This window comes from Rhopilema esculentum, chromosome 2, assembly GCF_057945365.1.
Source record: "Rhopilema esculentum isolate cy_ngs chromosome 2, ASM5794536v1, whole genome shotgun sequence".
Classification (NCBI taxonomy): Eukaryota; Metazoa; Cnidaria; class Scyphozoa; order Rhizostomeae; family Rhizostomatidae; genus Rhopilema; species Rhopilema esculentum.
Genome location: NC_142816.1, coordinates 4395036 through 4421177, shown reverse-complemented (window position 1 = coordinate 4421177; position 26142 = coordinate 4395036). Strand labels below are relative to the sequence as shown.

At 35.8% G+C, this 26142-nt stretch overlaps 2 protein-coding genes across 3 annotated transcripts in view; one reads left to right on the top strand and one right to left on the bottom strand.

The window, feature by feature from the left end:
* LOC135695474 (uncharacterized) overlaps positions 1–17446 on the bottom strand; it is a 33261-nt gene extending 15815 nt beyond the window's left edge. The window contains exons 1-7 of the mRNA XM_065214570.2: positions 17183–17446; positions 15877–16041; positions 4682–4740; positions 3598–3740; positions 3246–3273; positions 2027–2162; positions 974–1065 (exon numbers count right to left, since the gene is read on the bottom strand). Coding sequence (XP_065070642.1) covers positions 974–1065; positions 2027–2162; positions 3246–3273; positions 3598–3740; positions 4682–4740; positions 15877–16040 — 622 coding nt within the window. The 5' untranslated portion in view covers position 16041; positions 17183–17446. The remainder of the gene's footprint in view (positions 1–973; positions 1066–2026; positions 2163–3245; positions 3274–3597; positions 3741–4681; positions 4741–15876; positions 16042–17182) is intronic.
* A 1463-nt stretch (positions 17447–18909) lies between these two features.
* Positions 18910–26142, top strand: LOC135695476 (uncharacterized). Of its 2 annotated transcripts, XM_065214580.2 has the most exons (6): positions 18916–18974; positions 19070–19269; positions 19516–20060; positions 21049–21249; positions 22335–22822; positions 23532–26140. In XM_065214580.2, the coding sequence occupies exons 3-6, from the start codon at positions 19517–19519 to the stop codon at positions 24051–24053; spliced, it is 1755 nt and encodes a 584-aa protein (XP_065070652.2). In that variant the 5' UTR covers positions 18916–18974; positions 19070–19269; position 19516; the 3' UTR covers positions 24054–26140. The 2 variants fall into 2 exon arrangements, with proteins under 2 accessions (XP_065070653.2, XP_065070652.2); XM_065214581.2 differs by lacking the exon at positions 19070–19269 and having other exon boundaries at positions 18910–18974; positions 23532–26142.

Sequence of the window (26142 nt, the reverse complement as noted above, 5' to 3'; positions counted from 1 at the left end):
TACAACTGACATCTCCCTACAACTGACATCTCGCTGCAACTGACATCTCCCTACAACTGACATCTCCCTACAACTGACATCTCCCTACAACTGACAGCTCCCTACAACTGACATCTCCATACAACTGACGTCTTCCAACACCTGACAACATTCTACAACTGACATCTCCCTACAACTGACATCTCCTTACAACTGACTTCTCCCTACAACTGACTTTTTCCTACAACCGACATCTCCCTACAACTCACAACCTCCCTGTAACAGATAATCCCGAAAAATACAGTAGCTTCCACATCTTTAACTGTATTTGTAACCACTTTTACCATCTTGAAAATCTACCAAATGATTATCTACTACAACATCCAGTGGCAAACCAACAAAGCAGACACAGAAAGTGCTATTAACTTCTCTACATGAACTTCCTTGTAATCAGATTAAATTTAATTGCGTCATCAATATTTTATAGCAAACAGTCGAAGCCATTGAAACTCTAGTTAAAGCGCAAAATCAGCGAACTAGAAAATATATACGCCGTTAATTAGATTCACTAGATTTGATAATCTGTTAATCTCCCAAATCCAACCCCCATTCTAAAATGCTTTAAAAGCTTCCAGGTATTCTGATAAACGAACTATGAGATAATCCATGAAAAAGGCTTTGAGATCAGCTAAAAGGCTGAGAAAATTATTGATTTATCTCTCATCAACATTTTGAAAACATATGGCTTCAATTTAATCAAATCAAGTTGTACTGAAAAAGGTGTATTTATCGCCATTTAGAGGGACCTTGAAAAACTAGACCTTCGAAGAACTAGGGAAAACTAAGCCATTGAAGAGCTATTTATAGAGCAGTCTGACTCCTGTCGCCTTAGCAGGACAAGATTTTTTAACTTTTCTCAAGCTAATTCAACATCGCAAGGCTTTTAGTCAATTTGATAACAATATGGAACGGAAACAAATTATTTAAATTGTACCCAAAATAGCTCCACCACCAACAGCAGTTAGGCCAATCACAAAAGCTCTTTTCAAATTTCTTTTCTGTTGTTCTGTCTGTCGTCTCTTTTCTCTGAAAAAACAGTAAGAGACTTTGAGCAATCTGATGTAGTGTTGTGGCTGGTGACCTAGCCTAATTTGTTGACTGCAGCTCATCATAGTCAAATATCAATCATTAATTCTCAAAAGATTCTTTCACTACTAAATAGGTCAGTCAGTTTAGTAGCTATGCAAACTTCCGAATCATCTTATCTCACAGGCATTTCAAAGAAGATTATGAAACTAGCTTAACAGTTATGTCTAAGATGTCACTAGACTGCAAGCTAATTAAATTCCCAATAAAGGCTAAGGAGATGCAGATGGAACAACAGCCAACACAAATGAAAAGGGAAGTTTATGAACCTAACGAGAAATTTTAGCCAACAAGAACTGTAAATCCAATATATGAACCAGCTACTATTTTAAAGGATAGGGAAAATTTCAGCCTGTTCCAGGAAAGCACCAGCTCTTTTATGCAAGTTGTTACTGTAAACGCACTTAATACAAGGAGGCTGACTAAGTTACTGGTCTTACAATCCGTAAAGGCCTAAGAATCTACAGATAATCAAACGTACCATTAGATTGACCGGTAATTGAATCTAACATTAGATTGACAGGTGATCAAATCCAACGTTAGACTAACAGGAGATCGAATTAAACGTACCATTAGATTGACCGGTAATTGAAACTAACAATAGATTATCAGGTGATCGAATCAAACGTTAGACTAACAGGAGATCGAATCAAACATACCATTAGATTGCCCGGTAATTGAATCTAGCATTGGATTGATAAGTGATCGAATCTAACATCAGCTTAATGGATTATTGAATCCAACACCAGATCGACTTTGTTCATGATCAATCATACCATGTGTTAAATTGGTAATAACAATAATCAGCAATCTGGCGATAATCGGAAACATCAACTGGTCAAACATATTTAGATTTTAGTTATCTTCTGTTTTAGCCATTCATAGTAAAACATTACATTACCTTTGTTCTTCATCCGATCGTATTTTAACTAGCTCTTCCACAAGTGATTGCTCGAAGTGATCAATCTCCTCCCAATCGACCTCTAGTGCGCTTGTGAATGTCTTAAGTGTTGTACGGAATCTTCCATCATAGATTCCTAGAAGGCATAGGATTCGATATAAAACAAAAAATCTATGCTCAGATCATTATTCCTATTTGATATAAACACTTTTATAAGCTTCGGTGCATAGAACAGGACGGTTATAAGTCACAATTTAGGACAGTTCTGAGTTCTGTTCTATACATTTAATGATATTTAATGACATTCAATGACATATATGCCTAAACATCATGTATAGAATCTCATGACATGTATACGTGACATGTAAGTTTTGCCTAAACGGCATCGAGCACATTGTGACAGACAGCCAAAAACAACTTTACATCAATTTTTTACGGTTTCTTTATTTTGCCGAAAATAATTATTCTTGAAAAAAATTTTGATAATATCATTCTTGAATCATCCTTAGTCGAAACAACATTTAAATTTGGCAAGAGTCGAAAAAAGTCACAATTTTCCAGCTGTCTTGCTTAATCATGAAAACATCTTAGAAGCATTCTTGTTTGTGCAAAAAATCAAGATAATTAAAATGTCAACTGGAGATTAAATTGGAACCTAGCTATTATTACACTTAACTAGTTCGTAAAACTTGAGCCGAAATAGCTTTAGATACATTGTAATAAAGAAGTGTGTAATAAAATTGAAGCTTTAATGAACTATCGGTACGCTTCTTTATACTTAGATTGATTGTAGGAGACGGGTCATGAACTCTGGGAACGACTAATAGAAAAATCAATCAAAGAAGCAATGAAAGATTGAGTCAAAATTCTAGCAAATACAAATCGTTGAAAGAAGGGAACCCTTTTTCAAAAACATAAAATGATTTCTATCAACAGCTGAAGCCAACTTTTCAAGGGAAACATTCTAATTTGTTGAACTCCAAACCTAACAAAAGGGTGTCTAAATAAACCTTCTGACCTCATAAAAATTTAACAGCCGAAAAAGCTCTATTTTTATTTAGTTTTTAAAGTTGATTTGATAAACTTTCTAAATCAAAATATTTATCAATAAAAACTTAATTTTACTTGGACTCGCAACCAGCTTTATTAATTCCTACGAATAAGTTGATTTGATAAACTTTCTAAATCAAAATATTTATAAATAAAAACTCAATCTTACCTTGACTCACAACAAGCTTTATTAAGTCCTATAAACAAAAACAATGAGATTAAAAATTCATCCTCGCTGTTACAAAAAGCTAAAAACAATCGAAGAAATGAGTCTTGTGTAGTCTTCACAGTTTGGAAAACACCAATAATATATTGACTTGATAACAGGCTTCGCTGGAAACGTCGCTTTTTAAAATTCGCCTTTAAGTTTCTCTCACCTTAACTTCAACTTATATTGCTACAATATATTGTGCGACACGTAAGCTAGTTTATCACTATACCTAATTAATCAACCTCGTTGGCAACTTGCTTGCGTGAAAAATAGGGGATACAGTAAAAATAAATAGATTCAAGAGGCTTACTTTGGAGATAACTTCATACTTCCCCTCAAGACTCCCATCTTCATTCAATGATGACAAAAAATGCTTGGAATGCTTTTCAAATTCGTCTATTGCCAAATATTCTCCATCGTCAATAGCTTTGATCGGTTTAAGCGATTTGTCTTCTACAAAACATATGGTAATGAGCTTTATTTCTTTAGTAAGTAAAGACGTTAATAAATCTGTATACATGGCTAGAGACGTGGCCTCCTCTTCCCTTTCTTTACGCTCTGTACATGGTTTCAATAATTGTTTCATTTTGTAATTTTTTAACATGAATACGCTTGCAGTGCTGCTTTTTAAATATGAAACTGCTTTGCTCAGTAAAATGTAGGCAGTGACTTTTTATAACTTTTAAATTTGAATAATGACACGATTTTGTTATTAATCAACATAAGCATTTTACTTTACATCGGTCTCTGAAAAAATCTGTTATTAAAAAAAAGCTACAAATTTCTAGAAAAGTTTTGAAAAAACAAAGTTGTCAGGAGAGGCGGGTGCAACTTTTCAGGACTCTGCTGATTTATGTTATCCAGCCAGTAATTATTGGAAAGATAGGTGATCGGAAATCATAAGCCTTTCGGGGCATAAGATCCAACTGCCATTGTCAGTTTATAAATAAATTAACCAACGAAGAGCATTGTTCAGAGCTACCATTAAGTAACATTGCAAAATCTGGGGGGTGGTAGGAATCAAGTTGGAGAGGCACTTCTTCAGAACTTAGATGACCATACATATGAAACCTCAAAAGGTGACTGGGAACGTTTCCTAAGCTCTTTGAACTTTCAAAGTTCCACAATATTCATCAAGTATAAGGTTTAAAAGGTCTATTGCAGCCTATTGTACATTCTAGCTTGCATCAATCTCCAAGATCCTCATGGGATTCCAACATGGTTTAGTCAGGGTAGAGAAGGTGCATTCATACTTGAATACGTTATACAAATCCCTTAATATTTTACGTCACCTTTATTCAACTCACTATAAAGAATGTGGATGTGTCTAGTATCTTTTTCTTTCATCACGTGATACAACATCAATTATTGCATAAGAAGAAGAAACTTCTAACCTTCTTTTTCAGCCATTATATTTGACTTCACGGACTGATATATATTTTCGCACCATTTCCTACGACACAAAACGGCTATTCTAAGAATTTAATTTATAAATAAGAATAGAAATGTGCTAACAAAACATCAAGATATCATTTCACATTGTACGTCACATTGTAAAGTGCTTACAGTAAAAAAGACGACAATTGACAACAGAAGAAATGGCAGAAAAAAGAGGAAAGATCTATGACTGAGCGAGAAAAAGAAACTAAAAGTGGAAAAGTGGATGTAACACAGAGCTGTAGGAAACCCTGAGGTGACAAAATGGTTGAGAAATGCCAAAAAGAATCAGGTATTATGATGGAGACATAGTTTTCCGGTAAGACGGTTTGTATTCTGCCTCACTACAGAAAGATTGTGTACCAATCTGCTTACAGAAATCTTGAAGCGACAATGTATGGAACAAAAAGGGTGTCTGGGACATATATCCCCAAAGGAATTTTATCTTCAAGATTTCTAGTTGGCGAATATTTTCACTGTCTACTTTATCGAGTAAGAAAACAAAAGGTTTGTTAGAAATAAATGCAGCAATAATGTTATAGTGAAACCTGTGCTACACTGGATGCCTTATAGCGACAAGCAAAGGCGTGTCAGGCACAGATGACCTATATGGAGTCACATTGTGGACAAAATTACGACCGATAAATCGTACCGTGAAACGCGGAGCGTCAGTTTCCTGTGGATCGTCCCGTTACGTCTCCATAGATTTAGAGAGCGTGGCAGTGACAGCCAAGTTGTAAGGGAAATATTTTCTATCTTCTCTCGCCTATAATGTACCCCCAGCCTTTCTTTCTATTCTCTGACAAAACCTAAGCCAAAAGATTCTAGAGAAAAGTTCAAAGGTCTGATATGAAACATGTTTTACATTTATTAGAGCTTGCTAAATCTTTGTTTACTTCAAAGGTTTAAAGAAGCTTTTATAAAAAGCAGTAAATTTTTCATGAGGCTTATTGTCGTAGAGGATAAGTTCTATATTATTCTCATCTATAAATTCCGCAACCATTCATAAAACATGGCAGTTCTTCAAAGAATTAATCAATGCAAGATTGGGGCTTATGACTACATCTGCATCAAATTTCTGAAAATGTTTCAGATCTTTAACCGCAAATCCTAGGTTTTCCACTGTTAAGCAACCAAATGTTAGCAATCTCAAATGCCCCACCCATCACTGAAGACTCGTTGGTATTCAAAAGATATGTATTTCGTTTGAATCCAAGTGGTTTTGATAGGAAGATTATACTTAATACTGGGAATAATAAGCCAGAAGTATGCTTTAATGACTCAAAGACATTTTTTTATGAATTATAATGCCGAAATCCATTTTTATTTAGTGTTTTATATTTCTTAATAATTAATAGCATTATTTTTTATGTATGCCCCACGCGATTTGATACTGAGACAAGATTCTCGTAACTGTGAGAATCACAGATTTAATGAAGACATTTGAATGTTCTCACGGAAAAGTACTCACATGCGTTATAATTTGAATGTAATCGAGGCAATACAACGTTGTGGGAATTACCTTAATCAAGGTGGTACAATGTGCTTGAGTGTGGGAAAAGGTCGCATATGCGTAGAGACCATCTTACGAGTTGGCTCAGTTTGAGCCATAAATATGTATCAGATTTAAGCGAAGTTTTAATAATGCATGTACCGAATCTATTTGACATATGATAGCTAGAGTAGAATTCGAACTTTTTTATTACCACTTGAGCCGAGGTGAATCGAGATTGATTTGTGACCAACTTTTTTCAAAGTTATCGAGTAAAAAATGGAAAGTAAAAGCATAATGAAAGTATCTAGCAAATAATAGCTGAGGAAAGAGTGGCGAATCAGGCACTGGCGTGGAGAGTCACATGTTGATGTGACTGTGACTTACAGCAGCGATGGCGATCTAGATTTAGGCGTAGGCCTAACGAGAAGCTAAACGTTTCAACGCGTTGTTTTTTAAATCAGCTATCATTATTCACTTTTGTTTTAAGCGCCTTTTTATCATCTGTGAATCAGTGCTGCAAACATGTCGCTGCGCAGACGATGCACGGTGATGGAAATGTTGGATGAAATGTTGGGTGAAATGTTGGATGCGTTTGACCACCCGCTTACACCCACCCACCACTCATCAATGAACATTCTAATTTTTTGGGAATAAATGTTAGATGAAATGTTGGATGCGTTTCACCGGGGCTTTAAAGTAGAATTTCAGAGGGGTGGGGGTTAAGGAAATGATCCGACTGAGCAAATATCGAAATTATCCGGAGTGATTTTTGACTTGAACAAGGTAGTTAAATCCAATACGAACTGAAAATTAGCCTGACTAAGTAAAAATCCGAGTAATCATCCCGGTACGACTCAACGAAAATCAACTGTAACTAAGATTTTTAAGCTGTTTTGTGACATGCTTAAATCACAGAAGACCAAACCAAGCTAATAACACAATATGCAGCCCCCGACTACCATCCAAATTAATGTTGGGATGGGAGTTGTTGCACCTGTCTGCCCCCTTACTCTGTAACCAACTTCTTTATATTGTCCACCGGGAGAGTAAGTTAAGTCACCAGTGTGTATGATAAAAAGAAAAGGGACTTGTCTTAATTTTCTTATTCAGCATGCCTATCGCTATAGAGGGGTGCTTGAAGCGTGATACCCCGAATGAAAAATATTTCCATTGCAAGAACGAGGAGTTTTTTGCCATCTAGGGACGCTTAGTCGGCAAATTTCCAAACTCACCCACTTTGTCGGCAAATTGAACATAGAAACACCACCCCTCCCCCCCGAGCCCAATAGCTAGAAACCGACCTGTTTAAAAGTCTTAGGAATTTTTTGCCAAGATTGTAGGGTATAGCGTCGGTGGGTAGTTGGGAGGGGGGGGGGTAGCCGCCTGTGCTCCATGATTTTGCCAGTAGCAAGGCCAAGGGTACATCTTACCTATCAAAATATTACACAGAGTTACTTCTGTTCGCAGAAGAAAGGCCTTGGAAAAGAGCCAGGTGATACGAGTCACGCAAACTGAAAAATAACTGAAAATTGCTTGAATCTAATGGCTTGAGATTCTTCATTCACAAAGAGAACATACATTATACTGTCTACACTTCTAATCAGTGTAATCATTTCAGTTTCATTTAGACTTTAATGACAATTTCGTTATGGTGATATTACAAATGTGGCACGATTGGCTAAGTTAATGAGCGTTGAGTGCATTTTGATGTTGTTTAAAGAACTACATTGCATAAACCTATTCATTCGTATGAATAATGAATACTGTACAAGGCCCAGTGGTGATTCTTAAATCGTTGAAGATAGCTTTCTCTGTTCTTTAAGAAGACATTGTCAAATACCGCAAGCTTAAAAGAAGAGACTTTAAAATCCCACTGCCACGACAATCGCTAAAACCTCCAAACCCAAACAAATCTTATCAACATTGCCAAATAATTCATTTTTTTCCGAATGAAAGGAAAATAATACATGATTGAAAATTCAATGCAAAGATAGCTTGCAAGCTGATGAGAACGATTTGTGTTCGAAAATTCTCTATCCGGCATGCTGCGAGGCACAAAACATACCAAAAGATGCAAAGAAGGACTTCAATTTTCTATAGGCTAGAAGTGAAAACTGAAAGGATGAGAATATCTTACAGCCAATGAAAGAATCTTATTCGCAATTCAGTTGATTTTATCGAGATTATCAGTTCAGTAGTACACTGAAGATGTAAAATTTCAATCATACCCCCCTCTATGCAAAAATTGGCTGCTGGTCTTTACGAAAATCATATCAATAGTTGGATTTGATTATCTTAAAGAATTATTCTCTTTTACCTAGCTATTTGCGTTTCATGCATTAGATCCTCAGCTGTTCTGAATGGAATCTGTGCAGTGTGCATGTACGTGCGAATGAGAAAACGTGGATTGAACTTTCAATGAACTGTCATTGAATTGAATTATCATTGAATTGAATTGTCATTAAATTGAATTGTCATTGAATTGAATTTCCATTGAACTGAACTTTTCTCGGTATCCCGTGATCGGTTAAGTAGAATAGCTGTGAATTTTTTTAATTCGTGAGGACTACTGCTCCTTTACCCTTCGCCACCCCTTTCCCCCAACCAAAAATCCACGCACGTAGTCGCTTTAGTTAAACAATTTGTCGACCAATATTAATAACATGAGAGGTAGCATAAAAATTGCTTCAGAATAAGCAAACAAATTTATTTCTTAGAAACCACGTTTCAACCAAATTTTGAAGTGTTTGAAGTTTTGCCTTTTTCATTTCAGAGAAGGGAGCTGCCATCAGATTAATTTTGCGAAGTTGCTGCAGGTTGGAAGTTGAGCATCGGAAAGGAGATAAGGAATTGACTATTCATTATATAAAGACATCTAACTTCAAATTACAAATTACTCAATTGACCCCGTTTCTCAAGGCTTGACTATTGGAGTCATTGAAGGTGCAAAGGGGGGAAAATAAATTTCAATGTAATACTTTTGCAAGCAAATAAGATTATTGGGAAAGCATATCCTGATATTGAAAATGCTGCCTTTTAGACTTTAAGTTAAAACAACGAAATGTTTCTATAATAAAAATGGGTGTGGTCGGGAGGCATTTCCAGAGACCTACGCTTAACTTCATTTAACACCCGTCTCTGAGGAAGGGGGGTGATGCAGTCAAAGATTTTGGAAACGGGGTCATGTTCTAGAATCAGTTTTCTTTAAATTTTGAGGTTCGGATAGAGAACAGCTCAAAAACCGGATTTTTAACAACTGTAGGTACATTGATTGTTCAGAGCACCCCGCTAAAGCTCTGCGCAAATATTTTACAAAGAATCGCTCCTCTGTGAGTTCTAAACATATCCTAAAATATCACCTCTGTAGCAAAACCAAGCTTATGCTTCTCGTAGTTTTCAATAAAAACATTTAATGGCTTTAACTTTGCAAGCGGAATCCCTTTGAAAGGAATGTCGGTTTTCTTTGCTTTGCTAAAAAGACAGTAAACAGATAAGTTAATGCCTGACCATGCATTGCTTTAGCAGTTATCATTCACCAAATGAAATCCAATACATTAAATTTGAGCTGAAATTTCTCCGGTGATTGTTATTAGATTTAAAATTGTAAACACATCTGAAAAGTAATAACCATTGGGGGAACACATGGATTGACAAAGAGTGAATCTGAGAAGAGTTTTTTTGCAGCTCAATTAGATCAGGATTGCACTCAACATTTTATTACAGCCAAATCTTGATATAGCAATAATTTTTGCAGTCGTTTTGTAGATATTTTTGTTACATTACACTTAGGTTTAATGAGCTAGTCCAAATGCTCCCGATTTTGGAAATTTTGCAATTTTGACCCGTCATAACTTTGAAACGAGTTGACCTAGAACCCTAAAATTTTGGGTGTGAGATTTTCTTATAGAGCTATACACCTATGCAAATTATGAGAAAAATCTATGAGAATCACTGTGCGAATGAGGTTTTTCTGAGTACACTTGATATGAAATGTCACTCTTCCTTAATATTTTTAGAACAATAGGATTCTCAGGGATTTTGGAGGACTTTTCTCGAAAACAAAAGGATTTTTCCCAAAGGCGTACGAGATTGTCGAAGAGTGATGCGCCCAGAGCTGAGAAAACAACTGATGAAATTTGGCAGAGAAATTTTTTCCTATTTGCCTTCAACAAAATTTTCCTAACATTATTTGAACAAAAGTTTATTGAAAATGAAATTTAAGTAAAATCAGCTTTGCTTTTGTCTTTACGCTTTGCCGGGAAAACGAAATGTTCAAGTACAACAGTAAATTCCACTCATTCTATATGCTCTAGTCAACTATGCATTGGTCATTCTCAAAACTAATGCATCGCCTGATAACCTTCCTTCGACTCACAGCCGTGAAACCGTAATGTTTTCTGGACTCTGGATAAGCCCCTCGGGCTTGCTGGCGTATTTATACCTCGTTGGGTACCCCAATAAACAGACAAGCATATTGAGCAATTTTTGGCATTGTTTGCAACAACACGGAAGAGTTTTTAGCTCATTAAGATCAACAAGGTAAAAGCAACGACATGATATCACTGATTCGAAAACACCCAGGTATGAAAGCCTTGCAAAATACTATATGAACTACACGCAGTACCATTTTCTAACAAACGTTCTTCTTGGAACGCAAACATGGTACATTGTTTCGGTCTAGTTCAACGAATAGTTCAATGAAACACGTAAAATCTGACATGAGTTGATAGGGAGTAGTGGAAGGGGTAATAGGCGTAGCCTATAGAGCAACGGTTTTGAGACCACACCCTTTTTGTACTATTACATTGATCATACCTTCAGCAATCTTATTTCCCCAGGCTAAATATTAACAGAATATTTAAAGAATACAGCGTGTAAATATCCAGTACATTTGTGTCAATTTTAGAAAAATTTTAGGGTCATGTTTAGGGTCATGTTTTGACCCTTCCTCTCCATAAACATCTTTGCAACGCCATTGAATATGACTAAAAGCAGTGTGTCACGCCGTTAATTTACTTACTGATTTAAAAATTAAAATGCCCATTTCAGTGAGATGTCATTTCGTAACAAAGGAGGTATCTCACTTGCTAATGATCAGTTATACTAAGTTGACTCACTGCTCTAAAAGAGTACTGAAGTGATGACGTCACAGATATCATCTAAATATGAAAAATCAATTCAAGGTATTACAAATTCTTAAGGTATGGCAAGATGAGCACAGGCTTTTGCCTCATCAAACCTCTGTAATTTGGTATTGGTTCATAACTATATGAATCATGCCAGAATACTGTAACAGTAATTCGTTAGCAAATTTAAAATCTTCCATTGGCCATATCTCGCCAAATTTGAATATATCTAGCCAATATTTCATATTGAGAAGTATTTTATGCTGGTCTTCCAGATTTTGTAGTCAAGTTTAAGAAATTCTAAAAAAATATTTTTGATGACGCTTCACTTCGGTACTCTATTCCGAGGACCCTCGGAATTCAACAAATATTAGCCAATGAATGCACGACACACTGCCTTAAAGTAAGAATTATATCTAGTTGTTGCTGTTGTTCACAACTAGGAAAACAACAAAAAAGCCCTTGGTGATAACACACAACATTATTCTAACAAAAAACTTTCTAACAAAAGATTAAATTAGTCCTATTAGTAAAACGCTCATTTGATCGTTGTTTTCTAGTGATGATAATACGGTACGAATTTCACGTTGGCAATAGTTTTTTCACAATTAGCAGTATTAAAAACTTTCTATAAAATAAGCAAGCACGGTTGATAAAATTATCATTGTGGTCCAAAAAAACACTATTTTGAATGTTTTGATAGGAATTCTCTACGAGAAGCTTTACGGAGAAATTTTATGATAACAGCTTAAACAAAGTCCAGACAAAACACACACTCTTCAGTAAAAAAGATCACATGAAACATAAAATACCTAACAGTGTTTTACTTTAGTTAAAGAAGATTAAGACACCTGTTTTGATGATTCAGATAATGCAAAAGTGGATCAAGATGGTCCCGTAAACTGATCACTCAGTAGATGTTGTTCGAGATTAGAGCATTAAGATTGATGTGCTTCCTAATAGCATGGTGAAGCTTTTTTATTCAATTCAAGAAGGGAAGATCCCAGTCACAATTTGACTGATACTTGAAAGTTCAAATTACGTATAAACAGGGGTGGCGGCGCAGGGGTGCAAGGGCTCAATGATCGATCGTTAGGGTACCTCGTCTAAATGCATGCCACCTCATTTTATCCTTCGTCGGTAATAACCATCGGCACCTTGAATATTTGTCTCCAGGCCACCCTTCTGTATATATCATTATATAAAGATCAATTTAACGATATAGCTTGGCTGTTCCGTTATTGATACAAAATCATTCACAGATTTTGAGTTTTCTTAAAAAATTCAGCATTTAGTGCAGAGATCTTGGCAAGACGCTGTGACCTGGCAGAGCAAACTTGCCTGTCCAGATTCTACCAAATTAATTGGAGAGGGATTTCACAGGTACACTTATTAATCGTTTATGACAGCTGAATCTTAAAATGGAAAAGCAAACCAAAACTATCTATTAAATTCTATTCAAACGTGGATGCATCAAGAGATACAGAGACAGGTTTTCGAGGAAAAAAACTGGTAACTCAAAATTGAGAAAATTTTCAACACAAAAATGTGTTTTTGCGCAGAAATTTTCCTTCGTCCAATTTCTATCATTGAAGAAAAAAGATCGAGGTATACGCCATTTTTGTTCTCAGGGCTGTCTCTGGCAATTGTGCACGGGGGGAGGGGGTAGGGAAGGTGTTAGATAATGATTAGAAAATAATGGAAAAGCCACTTTCAAAATCATGTTTTCCTAGTTTTAGGATTAAGAAGAAAGAAGGTAGATAAATCAATTTTTGCGTCATTTTGTTTCTACTGACTACCAAAAAGTTTTTTACCGAAAAGAAGCAAAATTTACCAAATAACACAAAAATATTAGGGGGGTGTCACACAACCAAAACCCCCGGAATCCGTCCCTGATACTGGTGCAAAAGAGGAACGTACAACTGCCAACCCTGGGTACCAGCAATAGGGATTTGGGAGAAAATTGAGGAGAAGACCGGGAAAGACGAACTTTCCAAAACAATAACAGAAAACTGTAATAATATTTCTTGGCACTGCAAAATTACGTTTTATAACTGCACAGTTTTCTTATCTATGCACGTTGCAAAAAACCCTAGCAGCGTGCGAAATACAAATAGTTGTTGCTCGTGACAAGCACATTTGATTTATGTTACTTGAGGTCAAGCAAGCTTCATTGCACGTTTTTCTAATGAAATCTACCTGCTTAGTGAATAACAAAGAACGTTTGAAAATTTATTGAAGTCGTGCATGAGGTTATTATGACAGTTTTCTTAAATAAACAGTGCAGTTTCAAGAAATTTGCCATACCACCTGCTCTCTTGTACACATTTACACATCTTCTGTCAACTAATTAAAGTCGTCTCCATGAAGTCTACGTTACTTAACAAACATACTTAAAGCAAAAACTCCTTTGAAGCAGCGATAACTCTAGCCAATAACAGAAGATATGCTATATTCAATAATAAGACTACACAAGTGTACCTGACTTTCGTATCATTTCTACCGCCTGGTTTAGATTTGCGCTAATTGATAAGACGTCTCTCCCGCTGTAACTCTTTTAAATGTTGCTTTCAGCAAGTAATATGGTTCATAAGCCCCTCTATCACTATCAAATGTCACGAAAAACCTGATCTTGGCAATAAGAGAAGATCAATTGTTAAAATAGTGGCTAAAACAACATGGTCTAGCTGCAACACTCTAAAATATATCACTGCTTCGGTCAGCTTATTGTCAGCTTCGATCAAATAAAAATTTTCGGCTTCTTCTATGGCGAGGTGTCTTGCATGCCAATAAATGCAATTTTTCTTTTAAGTTACACGGATGACCAAATTCAACAAAATTTGAAAAAATAGGGTTAATACCTCTTCAAATTTCTCATGGAATTACACAGAAACGTATTCCTTGAAAACGATAATTCCTTAGCTCTTCAGATAAGTAAACATTTATTCATTGCTCTTATTTGAGCCTTTTTATATGACCTGTCACTTTCAACCATGTGTTAAAAGCTATTGCCTGACTTGTGGGGACTTTTAATATGAAAGCCAGATAACAAGTTTTGTTTTAATACATCTGACATTGCAACAAAATCAAGTTCACTCATTAAATATGGATTAAGTCGTGCTATAAAAATTAAAACCCAGTGAGAAAGTGATGACAGGTTGAACAGACATTGAATTTATTTCCAAATATAGTGACGGTTTTCTTTCAAGTTTCACCTCAATATAATCTCTAGCATATAAATATTTCAGAAAAATTATTTCATGGGTCATCTTTAGGTTCAATCTAAATTTATCCTAGATTTCAAATAACCATACACATTAGACTAAACATTGGAAATTGTGATAGCAAAGTAGGTCATTCTCAGCACCACCAACTTTAAGTGCTTCTTGGTTAATCTAATTATTTATTCACCAGAAAGAAAACCTTAAAAATTTGATAGCATTCTAGCCAAAATGTGTTTTGAGAACTTAAAAAAATTGAAGGTTTTTAAAATGTTACCTTGAAGTTTGAAGATAGCAACTTAAGACAAAAACTTTTTATGTTTATCCCAAACTCTTCCAGAAATATATTGGCCTTGACATAAGATACAAACTAATGGAATTCTGATGAAGTCAATCTGCAGTGTTATTAAAGCTAGACATTGTACACCATATATGACATCAAGACATGTGACAGTGTGTTTCACCATTCTATTCAGGTTAAGCAAAGAGGGCACCTGCAAACGAGAGGACTCGCAAGTCTTATAGATTGCAAAAATAGGAGAAGTGATTTATCTAAATCTGCCGCTTACAGAAGATCAGTTTGCAACGAGTTGAAAACTGTATAGATTAACTGTTTTAAGTATTTTTCATAAAGTTTTGTTGTATTTTACTGTGACAAAAATTACTGTCTGGTAATAGGACCGACCATGATCAATCAAAGCTGAAAAGCAGATCATGTGGAGTTGTCACCAATTCCATTAGATTAAATTGCTTATCATCCACTGCCTGAAGACAACTATTGAACAGACACATTTATTGACTGTGAAACTCATATTAACATCATTGAAATAACTTCTGCATGAAATTTCGTTTTTTCATGATTTACTTGCTATGACAGTTGAACAAAAATGATAAACATTTGAAAAAGGTAAGTCCCAGGAAGATGGATACATACTTTAAAATTCATCAATTGACCTGACCCTTGTTGCAATAACGATTTTCACTTATAATGCAATTGTCACGCAACTGTTTGCACGAGCAGTTGTCTGATAATGGGATCAAGCATGAAACTCTGAGTTGTAACTTAACACCGCCCTGTTCTTGGCACAAAAGTGTTTATAGCTCTGCCTATAAGGCCTCAAGCTCTGTAACCTGACTAATAAAACATTTAATTTTCATTATGTATATACCAAGTATTTGGTGATATAATTTTCCTTTGGTATCTAAAGTCATAGTATCTGCTGTTTTTTCAAATGATATAATAATTGTGGAAGTTTATAGCCTCTGTATATAAAATAAACAAATATATAAGAAAGAAAAAATGTAGATACCTTTGAATTTCACTGCCACCATAAAGTCTTAACAAAGACAATTTCCATAATTCAGAAACAATTGTTCTTGACTGAGAGCTTGGGTTTATTGCTGTTTCCTCATTGATATGAAGATATTCTATGTCATCTCCAGTAATATTTCTTTTTTCTGATTTTCCCTCCATTCTAAAAATCATAAAAATATATAGGTGATATTAATTACATGCCAAAAATGGCTTTGTCTTTAGGCCTTGTATAGATAAATGAATGATAAGGAAAAGAAGAAAACAGCTTTTAACAAAACTTTATGCGAATGATGTTTCACATTTGTTTGATGTGAAAAATTTAGCCCTTCTGTTCAAAAATCAAATGGTTTAGCCAAATTTAGACTCACTATCCCATGGTCTTAGGTGTTGTACTTTTTTCTACCTATCAACCAAAAAGTAATGCTTAAGATATTTGCAGACTATGCTTATCAAGCAATGCCCTGGTCCTGTATCGTGATATGACCACACCTTGTGGTTCTAATGTCTAGAATGTCAGAGAGATTGAAACTTTCCTTAGTCTGTGTGAAAGTTTTGTCATAGCTGGGACACAGACTCGAAGCTTTGGCTCTATAGTCTGTAGCCCCAGCCACTCTTGAATACTTAAGGCTGCCTATGACTAAAGGGGGTAGCTTATGGGCTCATAGCTCAATGCAGAGCTATTTTCATACTTTCATCAAGATCTATATATCGTAACTGCTGTCCCTTTATTGTGATCTGTGCATGAATATCAACCAACAAAAGTTTACATCTTATGACTAATCGTTTTCTACCAAAACAAGTTTTAGTTTTTGTTTGAGCTGCCATGTTTTATGTGAACTGTAATTGTTGACCCCTGAACTTGTATTTGGCGAATTCGGGTAATCAAATATTGAAATCATTATCAAAGAAAATATTGATTTGGATCTTTAAACAAAAGCAACATTTATTGTCAAATAAAAATATCTGCAACAACTGAAAAATATCCTAATTAAATTTCAAAAAATAACATGGTTTTTATCGGTATGACATTAGCCCTACGCAAAAAAATTAATCTGGATGGAGCTTCGTAGAAAGACAGTGTTATAAAAATTATTCATAGCGCAATTTCCAATGAATGATTTGATAAGATAAGGAACGATTTATTAGTCTTAAAAATCCGACAATGAAAACTGCGTGTCACGTTGTCCAAAATAAACCTTTTACAAAAAAATTACGAATGCCATATTATAAAGAAAAACTTGCAGTTTGTTTCCGGAAAGCAAGCTAATGAATAAATTTGTAGACATAGTGTTAAATTTTACCTAAATGTGTTTCGCTGTCCTTCCGTTTAGGCCGAAAGAACCTTCCCGTTCGTTCGTGACGTCCAGTACACATCAAAAGTTATCTTGCTTTGATTTGCCAGTTTTCCACGGGAAATTCTCAAGCAAGACTTAAGCACCTGTCGATTTACATCTTTAGCAACTTATATTAATAAATGATGAACATTGATGCAGATGTGTTCATAAATTGCCTTCATTTTTCGAATGAAGTGAGTTGAATGTTCGCGGCACAAAATTTTCTTTATGTTTCCCTGTTGATTAATGACGTCATCTTTGTAGAATCCCTCGACAATCGACTGGCCATTTTTCTCAGATTCTTCTCAGATTCTCAGCAAGCACGGCGTCACTAGGGGGGCTGGGGGAGGGGCTGCAGCTCTCCCACATCATAAGAGATCAAATTTTTAACGGCCTTTTCTATCATTTTTTAAAACAGAGTATCAAATCAAAAGAGACCAAAGTGTTTATATTCTGCTTGATTTTATTTGGTCGATTTACTAACTTATTGAGGCAAATTTTTTATTATTTGTTTTTTATTTGCATCAATTCAGTAGAAAACTCTCTCTATCATTGCAATGTCATTTTTGATGTGTAATCATGGCCTACTGAAAATACTCAAGAAAAGGCAGATGCACATGGGTGTCCAGGAAGTAATATTCTCTCAGCCAATTCAAAATCATTGAGATGTTCAGTCTGAGCCATTGGTCACCCTTTCTTCCTTTCTACGTCAGTCACCAGAGTTTTAGCATGACTCCTCCCCTCCCAAATTTTTTCTAAAAATCAATAATCAATGCTTTTTTAGAATCGTCGAACTGTCAATTCTAAGCGGTATGGTATTTTGTCAAATTTTAGTCCCGGAGAAGCATTTTTAGCCATTCTAGATGGCTTAAGTTCAAAAAACCTCTTTCGCGTCAAACCCAGAAATGGTGGGTCCTCCTATATCACTAAACTTGATTCTTAGCCTTCCCAGGTTCAATTTCGTGGCGCTGTCTCTGCTCAGAGGTGAAAATTAATTTTTCAGTTTGTGGAGGGGGGGGGCAAAATAACCAAGAACAAACAGATTTGTCCAAAAATGACATGTTATTCCGTTGTTAAACCACCACCCAATTACGCAATTCATATTACTCATAGTTTTGATTCTTTAGTGGTGAGACAGGGGGAAGATCGTCGAGTTTCTTCATGCTCATTGTATTACATTGCCCGTAAAATATTTATTTTGAAAGTAAATTGACTTTTTATTTTTAGCAAAAGAACTGTAACGATAAAAATCAGCGAATTATTCCATAATTCTTATCAAATGTGTGAGAAAGGAAAACGCAGCAGGATATGCTCTCTGCCAGATTCTGCGAATCTTGCATGAATCTGTGAATCTTGCATGATTCTGTGAATCTTGCATGATTCTGTGAATCTTGCATGATTCTGTGAATCTTGCATGATTCTGTGAATGCAGGATTCTGTGAATCTTGCATCTTGAATCTTGCAATGAATAATAATACCAAAATAGCCAGGAACAAGGTAACACGGCGAATTTTGAAATAAATTAATTTTAATAAATACTTATATCTCATCCCCGGATACAGGATTTTATCAGAGAGAAACATTAGTGTTTATTAAATTTAATTTATTTCAAAATTCTATTCCACTCTATTTCGTGTTGCTTAATTCATGTCATGCCAATGTCAAACAGGATAGCCTCACCTCGAAGAGGAGGTTTAAAATAAGCAATACGTCGTTGAAAACAAAACAGACAAGGTTGCCAAAAACTGCTGGGCGTTAGGTAAGACAATCATAGTAGATTTGGGTAATAGGAACAATTTTAAAATTTTTATGAGATCTCTACTATATAGTTAAAGGAAAATTTAACATTTGCAGGCATCACCAGGAACTTTATACAAAGTCATCAAAAACAACAATGGCAAATGACACTTCAAGAATGCCAGCATCGGCCTGGGTCTGAAATGAAATGAGCCAAGTCATTCATTCTTGTGAAAATTTCTTGTACTCGGATAAAGGAATCACTATCATCCAAATGCCATAAATTCAATGACGGAAGTGGCCATTATCTATTGAAAGTAAGATTTTCATTCAAGCATTTTCAGACAAATTGGTAGAGTAGCATTTTGAGACAAAAAGACCTGAATTACCTATAAAATATAGCCAAGTTCAGTAATTATACTTCCTTTGCATCGTGAAAATAACACAAACGTTTTTTGTGTGGTGATTTTTAAATTTTTGCATTATGTTTATATTATGTTATTGTGCTGTCTGTATAATGGATTTCTTTTCATTATTCATATTTTTAACATTTTGCTTTATAGTATGAAACAATACAAACTACAAGAGCTGGTTGGAAATACAAAAAAACTCCCACATGCTGAGAAGCTCTTTTATGAAACACTGATAAGCTTCAGAAAGCTACCAGAATGTGCCCAATTGTTTTTGCCATTACAGCTTCAAAACCACTTGAGATCAATATCACGAAAAAGCTCCTCTATATCCAATGGAAAATATGAAAGTAGCAAGCACAATAGTGTGAAAAGGCAATGTTCAAAAGAAGATGAGGAAATACAGAGTTATGCAGAGTGGAAGGTTTTTGTATCATGGCTGAAACTGACCTCATGGAAACACTTTCGGAGATTCCGAAAATCAGTTGTATACATCTTGCCAATTGGTCCTTTTCCAGAAGGATTACTAAATGCACTTGTATCTCCACAGTTTTCATTTCTGCAAGCGCTAGTCTCTTTTGGGGAAGCATTTTTCAGTGGAATATCTTTTCAGATATTACCAGAAATTGAGTTCAAAGAAATCGGATGTACAACAAGAATACACAACAAAACTGGCCAACTACAGCTTTTCTTACCAGGTAAAGTCACTTTAAATAGGTTTTCTTATTGTAGTTAGCCAAAGTTGTATGAGTTCCAATTTGTGGTAGAATGGAATACAGTACCAACCCAGCTTGCTGACCATGGTAGAATGGAATACAGTAAACTCTCTAGGGTAATCAACTTCAACCTTGTGGACAAGGTCAGCTCTGCATTAGGTTAAAAGTGGCCTTTGAGCCCAAAGAAATAGTGCATAGCAAAAAAGGATTTTTCCTGTTGGCAAAACCCAATCAACCCTATTCTTGGTTGTCAAGATACCAAACATTAAGTTGGCCCTAAGAATTCAAAAGATAACCTATCCCTTGGATTTTTTCTCTCAAAGCTTTACCCATCCTTGTGAGCTTTGAGAGATGTCAGAAGGTAAATAAGGGCCACTCTGCAAAAGTGCTACAATATACAGGTAGATTTTAGAGAAAATGGATCCAAGTAGTTGCATTTCAAACAGGGGCGGACACTTGATCAAATATTGGGGGGGCAAGCCTATTGTTTTAATAAGATGACGTCACATTTCCCATTGTTTTAGAACAAAAGAAAATTGTCCTCTAAAGTATTGGGGGGCAGTCGCCCCCCCTTGCCCCCCCCCAAGTGTCCGCCACTGATTTCAAATCTGAGTACAATTTAGAGCAGTAGGACATTTGAAACATAATCCTTAGAGTATGAATCAGTCCCCTGTTATTCCAGTATTGTAACTTCAAAAAGATAGCTTATTAAAATAATATGCTCTTGGCTTAGTGTTTATGTAAACTTCATAATAACTTTATGTGTTTTTGTTACTCCTGCTGAACATGTTTGATTTTCCCCTTGAAGCAGGCTAAGAAAATCCCCTGCCCCCATGTTCCACTTCCCTACATCCCCCAATCTGTCCAACTGGGCTATTGTATTAAGTGTTGTAAAAATCTAAGTGTTGTGTTGTGAAATATGTTGTCAAAATTTTATGCGGGTCTCTTATAGTAAAAATTTTCTTTCCAGATGTAATGGTGTATTTATCAAGCATTGCACCCAAAAATTCTGTTGGCATAATTGGTCTTAGCTGGGTAGATTTCTATCCTGGTGATGAGTGGAATCATATATTAGGAGAAGGATCAGTTCATACTGGTTGTGCTGCAATTAGTTTCGGGCATTATGCTAAATTCATATCGGCAGGGTCTCAAAGTCCTTCTTCCACTAGAGGTAAATAGCCCTTTTGTTAGTTGATAATTTAGTGGTTTTTGTACAGGCCGCACTTCTTTCTTGTCCCAATGCATGTATGTATACAAGGTTTGCCTGACCTTCCTAAATAAAATTCCCTAAAATATTCCTGTCAGTATGCATTGCTATTTGTAAGCATGTTAGTTTTAGGTGCGTATCTTGTAACAGTTGTGTATCCCTCTTTATATTGAATTTATAATTTGGCCGCAAGACTACCCTCTTTCTCCTTTTCTGGTGGGACTAGACTTGAAACTAAGATAAACTTGTAGTGCCTTGCTATTATAAAAAAAGGCCCATATCCTGTATTCTAAACCATATAATTGATAACAAGAAAATTGAAAAAGAAACAACTTAAATGATGTGTTATTTTTGTGTTTCATTTCCACATGGGAAAAGAGTTTGTTATGAAAAAATTATTTAGCCGTAAGGCTGCAGGTGCTCTTATGCAGATAAGGACACTTGCACCCTTAAAAAAGCCCGTTGACCTTTAGCAGGTTAAATGGGTAAATACTCTCGGTGCTTTTCTCCTAACATGATATCTGTCCAGGATTTAATTCTAACAGTTTGTAAGCATGAAATAAATTTCCATGCATGTTTGTTTTTGAGCAGGAAATAAGTAAAAAACTGCATATAAGCTGATTGTAGCACTCTAAATACCTAAACTAAGGATGTCTTAAAGAAACCAAAAAAGTTTGGGACAATATTATTTGGTACCCCTGGCTGGCATTCCAAAAAATATTTACAACAGAGAGTGGCAAAGGTTAGCAAATGTACACAACTGCAACAACAAATTCCTTTTTCTTTGGACAGCTAAGAACTACCTTTTCTGGTTCTAGCCATCAGCAACATTTCTTTCTTTTAGGAAGGGTGGTCTTTTAAGTGAAGCTTCTTTTCAATGGGAAATCTGATAAAGCTTTAATATGTATGAAAATAATAAGCTTTAATTTCAAGAAAATAACATTTATTAGATAGCCCTTCAAATGAAAATCTACATATTAACAAGTATAGACTTCCCTCGTTGTAAATTACTCTCTCGTAGTCTTCAAACATTTCTTCAATATTTTCAGGGCAAAGCACGCCAAGCATGACACTCAGCTTTGCCTCTGAGAAGAGTGGGACTGCCTCGAAATCCGCGAAGGATCAACTTGATGCAAGGCGTGAATCAGCGTCGTTTCAAGACAAAAGATACCCTAAGTCGTTGCTTAATGATTCTTCCAGACGAAAAGCCTCTTCGTCGTTAAGCCTAAAAATGAGAAAAGGTTCTGTGACATCCGATATTTCCCTGAATGGCCCGCTGAGTCGTTCTATAAGCAGCTACAAGAACCTTGGCTCTTTGTCTTCGATAGAAAACTCGTGGACTAAACTGTTTTCAAGGTCGGTTAATTCGCTATGTTCAAGCTTGTCAGTTGATGATGCTTCATATGATATCATAAATAAAGATGAAGCTGGGACATTTTTCACGAGTCAAGTCATGGAAGAGGACGTCGTTAAGCTTGCTTTGCCCGTTGGGACAGAGTTTCACTTAAGCTGCAAAGCAATGTGGAGGATATTCAAGGTAAGATCATGTATTCATGAAAAAGAAAACCATTTAACTAGGGTTCTTCTCTTTCTTTTTTTCGGTATGAGATAAAGATAAGATTTTCTACTTCTTTGTTCAAAGTTTCAAGTCAAATTATTTATCTGGACTACAGTAAACTCCCGTTAACTCAGACCTCCAATTGACTAATGAAATGGTGGTATGAGCATTGAATCGAGGGAATTTTTCCAACGTGTGTCGGAACTAATTGCTAAAAAACATCACCAAAATGTTAGTGAAACCTCTGCTTGGATCAAAAGAAAGCTGAGTTTTTGCTTACTTAGAACTGCAGTAATTTGTAAAAGAGGTTCTAGGTCCCGACAACATGTTGTCCCTATTGGTGAAATGGGTGACATTGACACTAGAAACAATTTATCTAGCATCATTAATTAAAAACATTATGTTTGTTGCTTGGTTGTATGTTCATTTAATTTTGTAAACCGGCAGCCTATCGGTTTATAAACAGTGCTGAATTCATATATATTTCAAAACCACACTCAGGGGCAAAAAAATTGACTAATGAAATGGTTCGAAGTAGCGAACGTTCAAGTTATTGGGACGGGGGGTTATATAGCAGTGCTTGGCAAGGGGGTGTAATATCAGACCTTGATAATCATATTTTCTTTTTTTATATTGAGCCACTCTTGGGAAAGGTAAAATATGACGTTCCTGATTATTTTTATTCTAGGCTATGACGCATGAGCTCTGCCATGTTTTTGGCCTAAGTCACTGCAACTTTTACGAATGCGCGATGAACAGCAGTAAGTTTGTCTCAGAAGTTGATGAGCAGCCTATCTTCCTATGTCCTGTTTGTTTGCGAAAGCTGCAAAAGTTTCTTAAATTCAAACTTTCAGAACGATACTGGAAGTTCCGTGCAGCGTTAAACGCTATGCAATCGTGTTATATGGAAAGCATATCCCTAACGAGGGCTGACTCCTTTGACGAAATTGGCGACGAAGTTCTCGACTCTGATGCAGCTGGTGAAAATGATGTCGATATCCCTGAATATTGTGGCTTGGCTGAGCATGAGCCTGCAAGACATATATGCATCGAGGTCACACGAGAGAAAACTGACGGCTATGACATCATCAATGTAGAATATAAACAAAAGGGGATCTCTAACACAGGATCCAGTCAAGTTCACGACTGTCATTTTAGAGAGGCCATTGGAAAGCTAGATGATATTATTTCGTTTTTAAATCGAAATTAGCTACACTAAAGTGTGATTTTTAATTCGTAGTATATTGTTTATTTGTTTTTATGACCTGACAGAGATGCATTTAACATAGTTTACATTAAAACAAATTTGTTATAAACATATGTGATTGCCATGATCAGTGTTTAAAGTAGGGATCGTCAGGAGGGGTAGAAATCCGTCGTTTCGCACAATTTTTGTTGAAACCCGACATCTCGGTCATTTTTAGCCAAAATTCTGTGTCCAAAATTATTGATAACAAGCCAAGATTTGACCGGGTCCCTTTTTGCAAGAAAACAGGTGGAATAATCCCGGAAATCCGTAAAACTTTATAAAACTTTAATATTCCCTGAGAAAATCTACGTCCGGCAAGTGTTCCGGCATGCCAATTTTTTTAAAACCCTTATGACCCCCAGTTTTAAAGGCAATCTGTCACGACGTTGATTGGTCATAAGAACAAAGGGATTTCTATTGTTTCCAGTCCCTCTTTAATTTATCGCATTGTAAAAAATATGGCGGAGCGCTGGAATCGTGTTTAGGCTATTGTTCCAGCTATTGTTCTCGTTAACCAATCCACAACGAGACAGATAGCCTTAAAGTGTCTTAACAAATTTCGATTGGTTGCCAGATTTGATTGCTTTGACTTCATTTTGGGAGCATTTGCTCAAGCTAATAATCATATTAGACTGCTGTAAATGCATTCGATATTATACCCTAGAAACCTAACATCAGTACTTTGATGAATCCCAGGGTCGCTTGGTGTATAAGAAGGGGGCGAACTGATAAAAACAGATTCAAGTTATTCTCTCACTCCAATTGCGCATGGAGCAGTCCGACGAGGAAGCATTGGAAGTTCTTGTGCTTTCCAGCCTATTTATGATTAATAGTTTTCTCCAATTTCAAAAAAGTAATAAAAAATATCGCCATGTTTAATGGACATCTTAAGCAAACAGGACCCCTATCTACGCCCCCCCCCCCCCCCCCCTCGGGATTTAGTATTGTAATCTGCTTTAGCTTCTATTACATTAGTATCTCACCTATAAGGTGAATTTTCATGACGGGTCTAGCTGGTGATGCCTGGGATTAGGGCGGTATCTAGTGATAATAAGTGGTTCACGGAAATACTTTGTTGGTCAAAAACTAAGAGGCAAAACTACTATTTAGTCTTGGGTTTTACAGGCTAAAAGATTTTCAAACACAAGGTTTTTAGTGTAAGTGTAACCAATCGGCTTGAACCTGTATTAAGATAAAAATTTCTTATATGAAAATCCCCGTATATAAAAAAATTGTTTTTTATAGTAAACGTGATACAAGTTTGAGGTTAGGTTTGTTTTTTGTTGCCAATGCGTATGTATGGTTTCGTCCCATTATGCTTCATCGTACGCATGCGCCTCTGATTCAAAGCAAGTGCAGTCTGCTTTCTCTTATCCACTGTTCCTTTGACACTGTGTAGTGTTGACGCGACTGGGTTGAAACTGGGCTAAACCTAAGTGTATTTTAAGTCATCTTGTTTATGCAATGTGTCCTTTTGCAAAGATGGCAAGTAGCGAAGAGTCTACTTGCCATCTAGGCCCTAGTTTTCTAATTGAAATATGGAATCGAACCTTAATCCTGTTACAAGTTTCCTGGTAATCAATTACGTTTTTCCAGCTACTTGCCTATCTTCGTTACCAAACGAATTGAAGGCTATTTTCACGACATTGATCATTTAAGGTTATTGTTAATCTTTTGATTAAACTCTGGTGTATTTAATGTGATTTTATACTGATATTGTCTAATACCTAAGTAATTTCATATTTTATACCTTATTCATATTTCATATTTCATATTAATCTCAACTTTCTTGTGTACAAATTATTATACATTTCAATTTTCATATTGTGAAAAAGAAGCGTATTACGTGACTCGCAAATCGCTTCTATTTTTCTGTGCATGTAGTCATAATTCTGTCGTGGAATTTTCTATCAAAAAATAATTTACAAATGGAGATAAGTCGAGCTAACAATGACTTGTTGGGTTCCTAACCCCTTGACGTCATTTTGATTCCAACTGTCTGTTACCAGGGCAATCAAAAGCGATCTCTCGCCCCCCCTCCCCAATGATT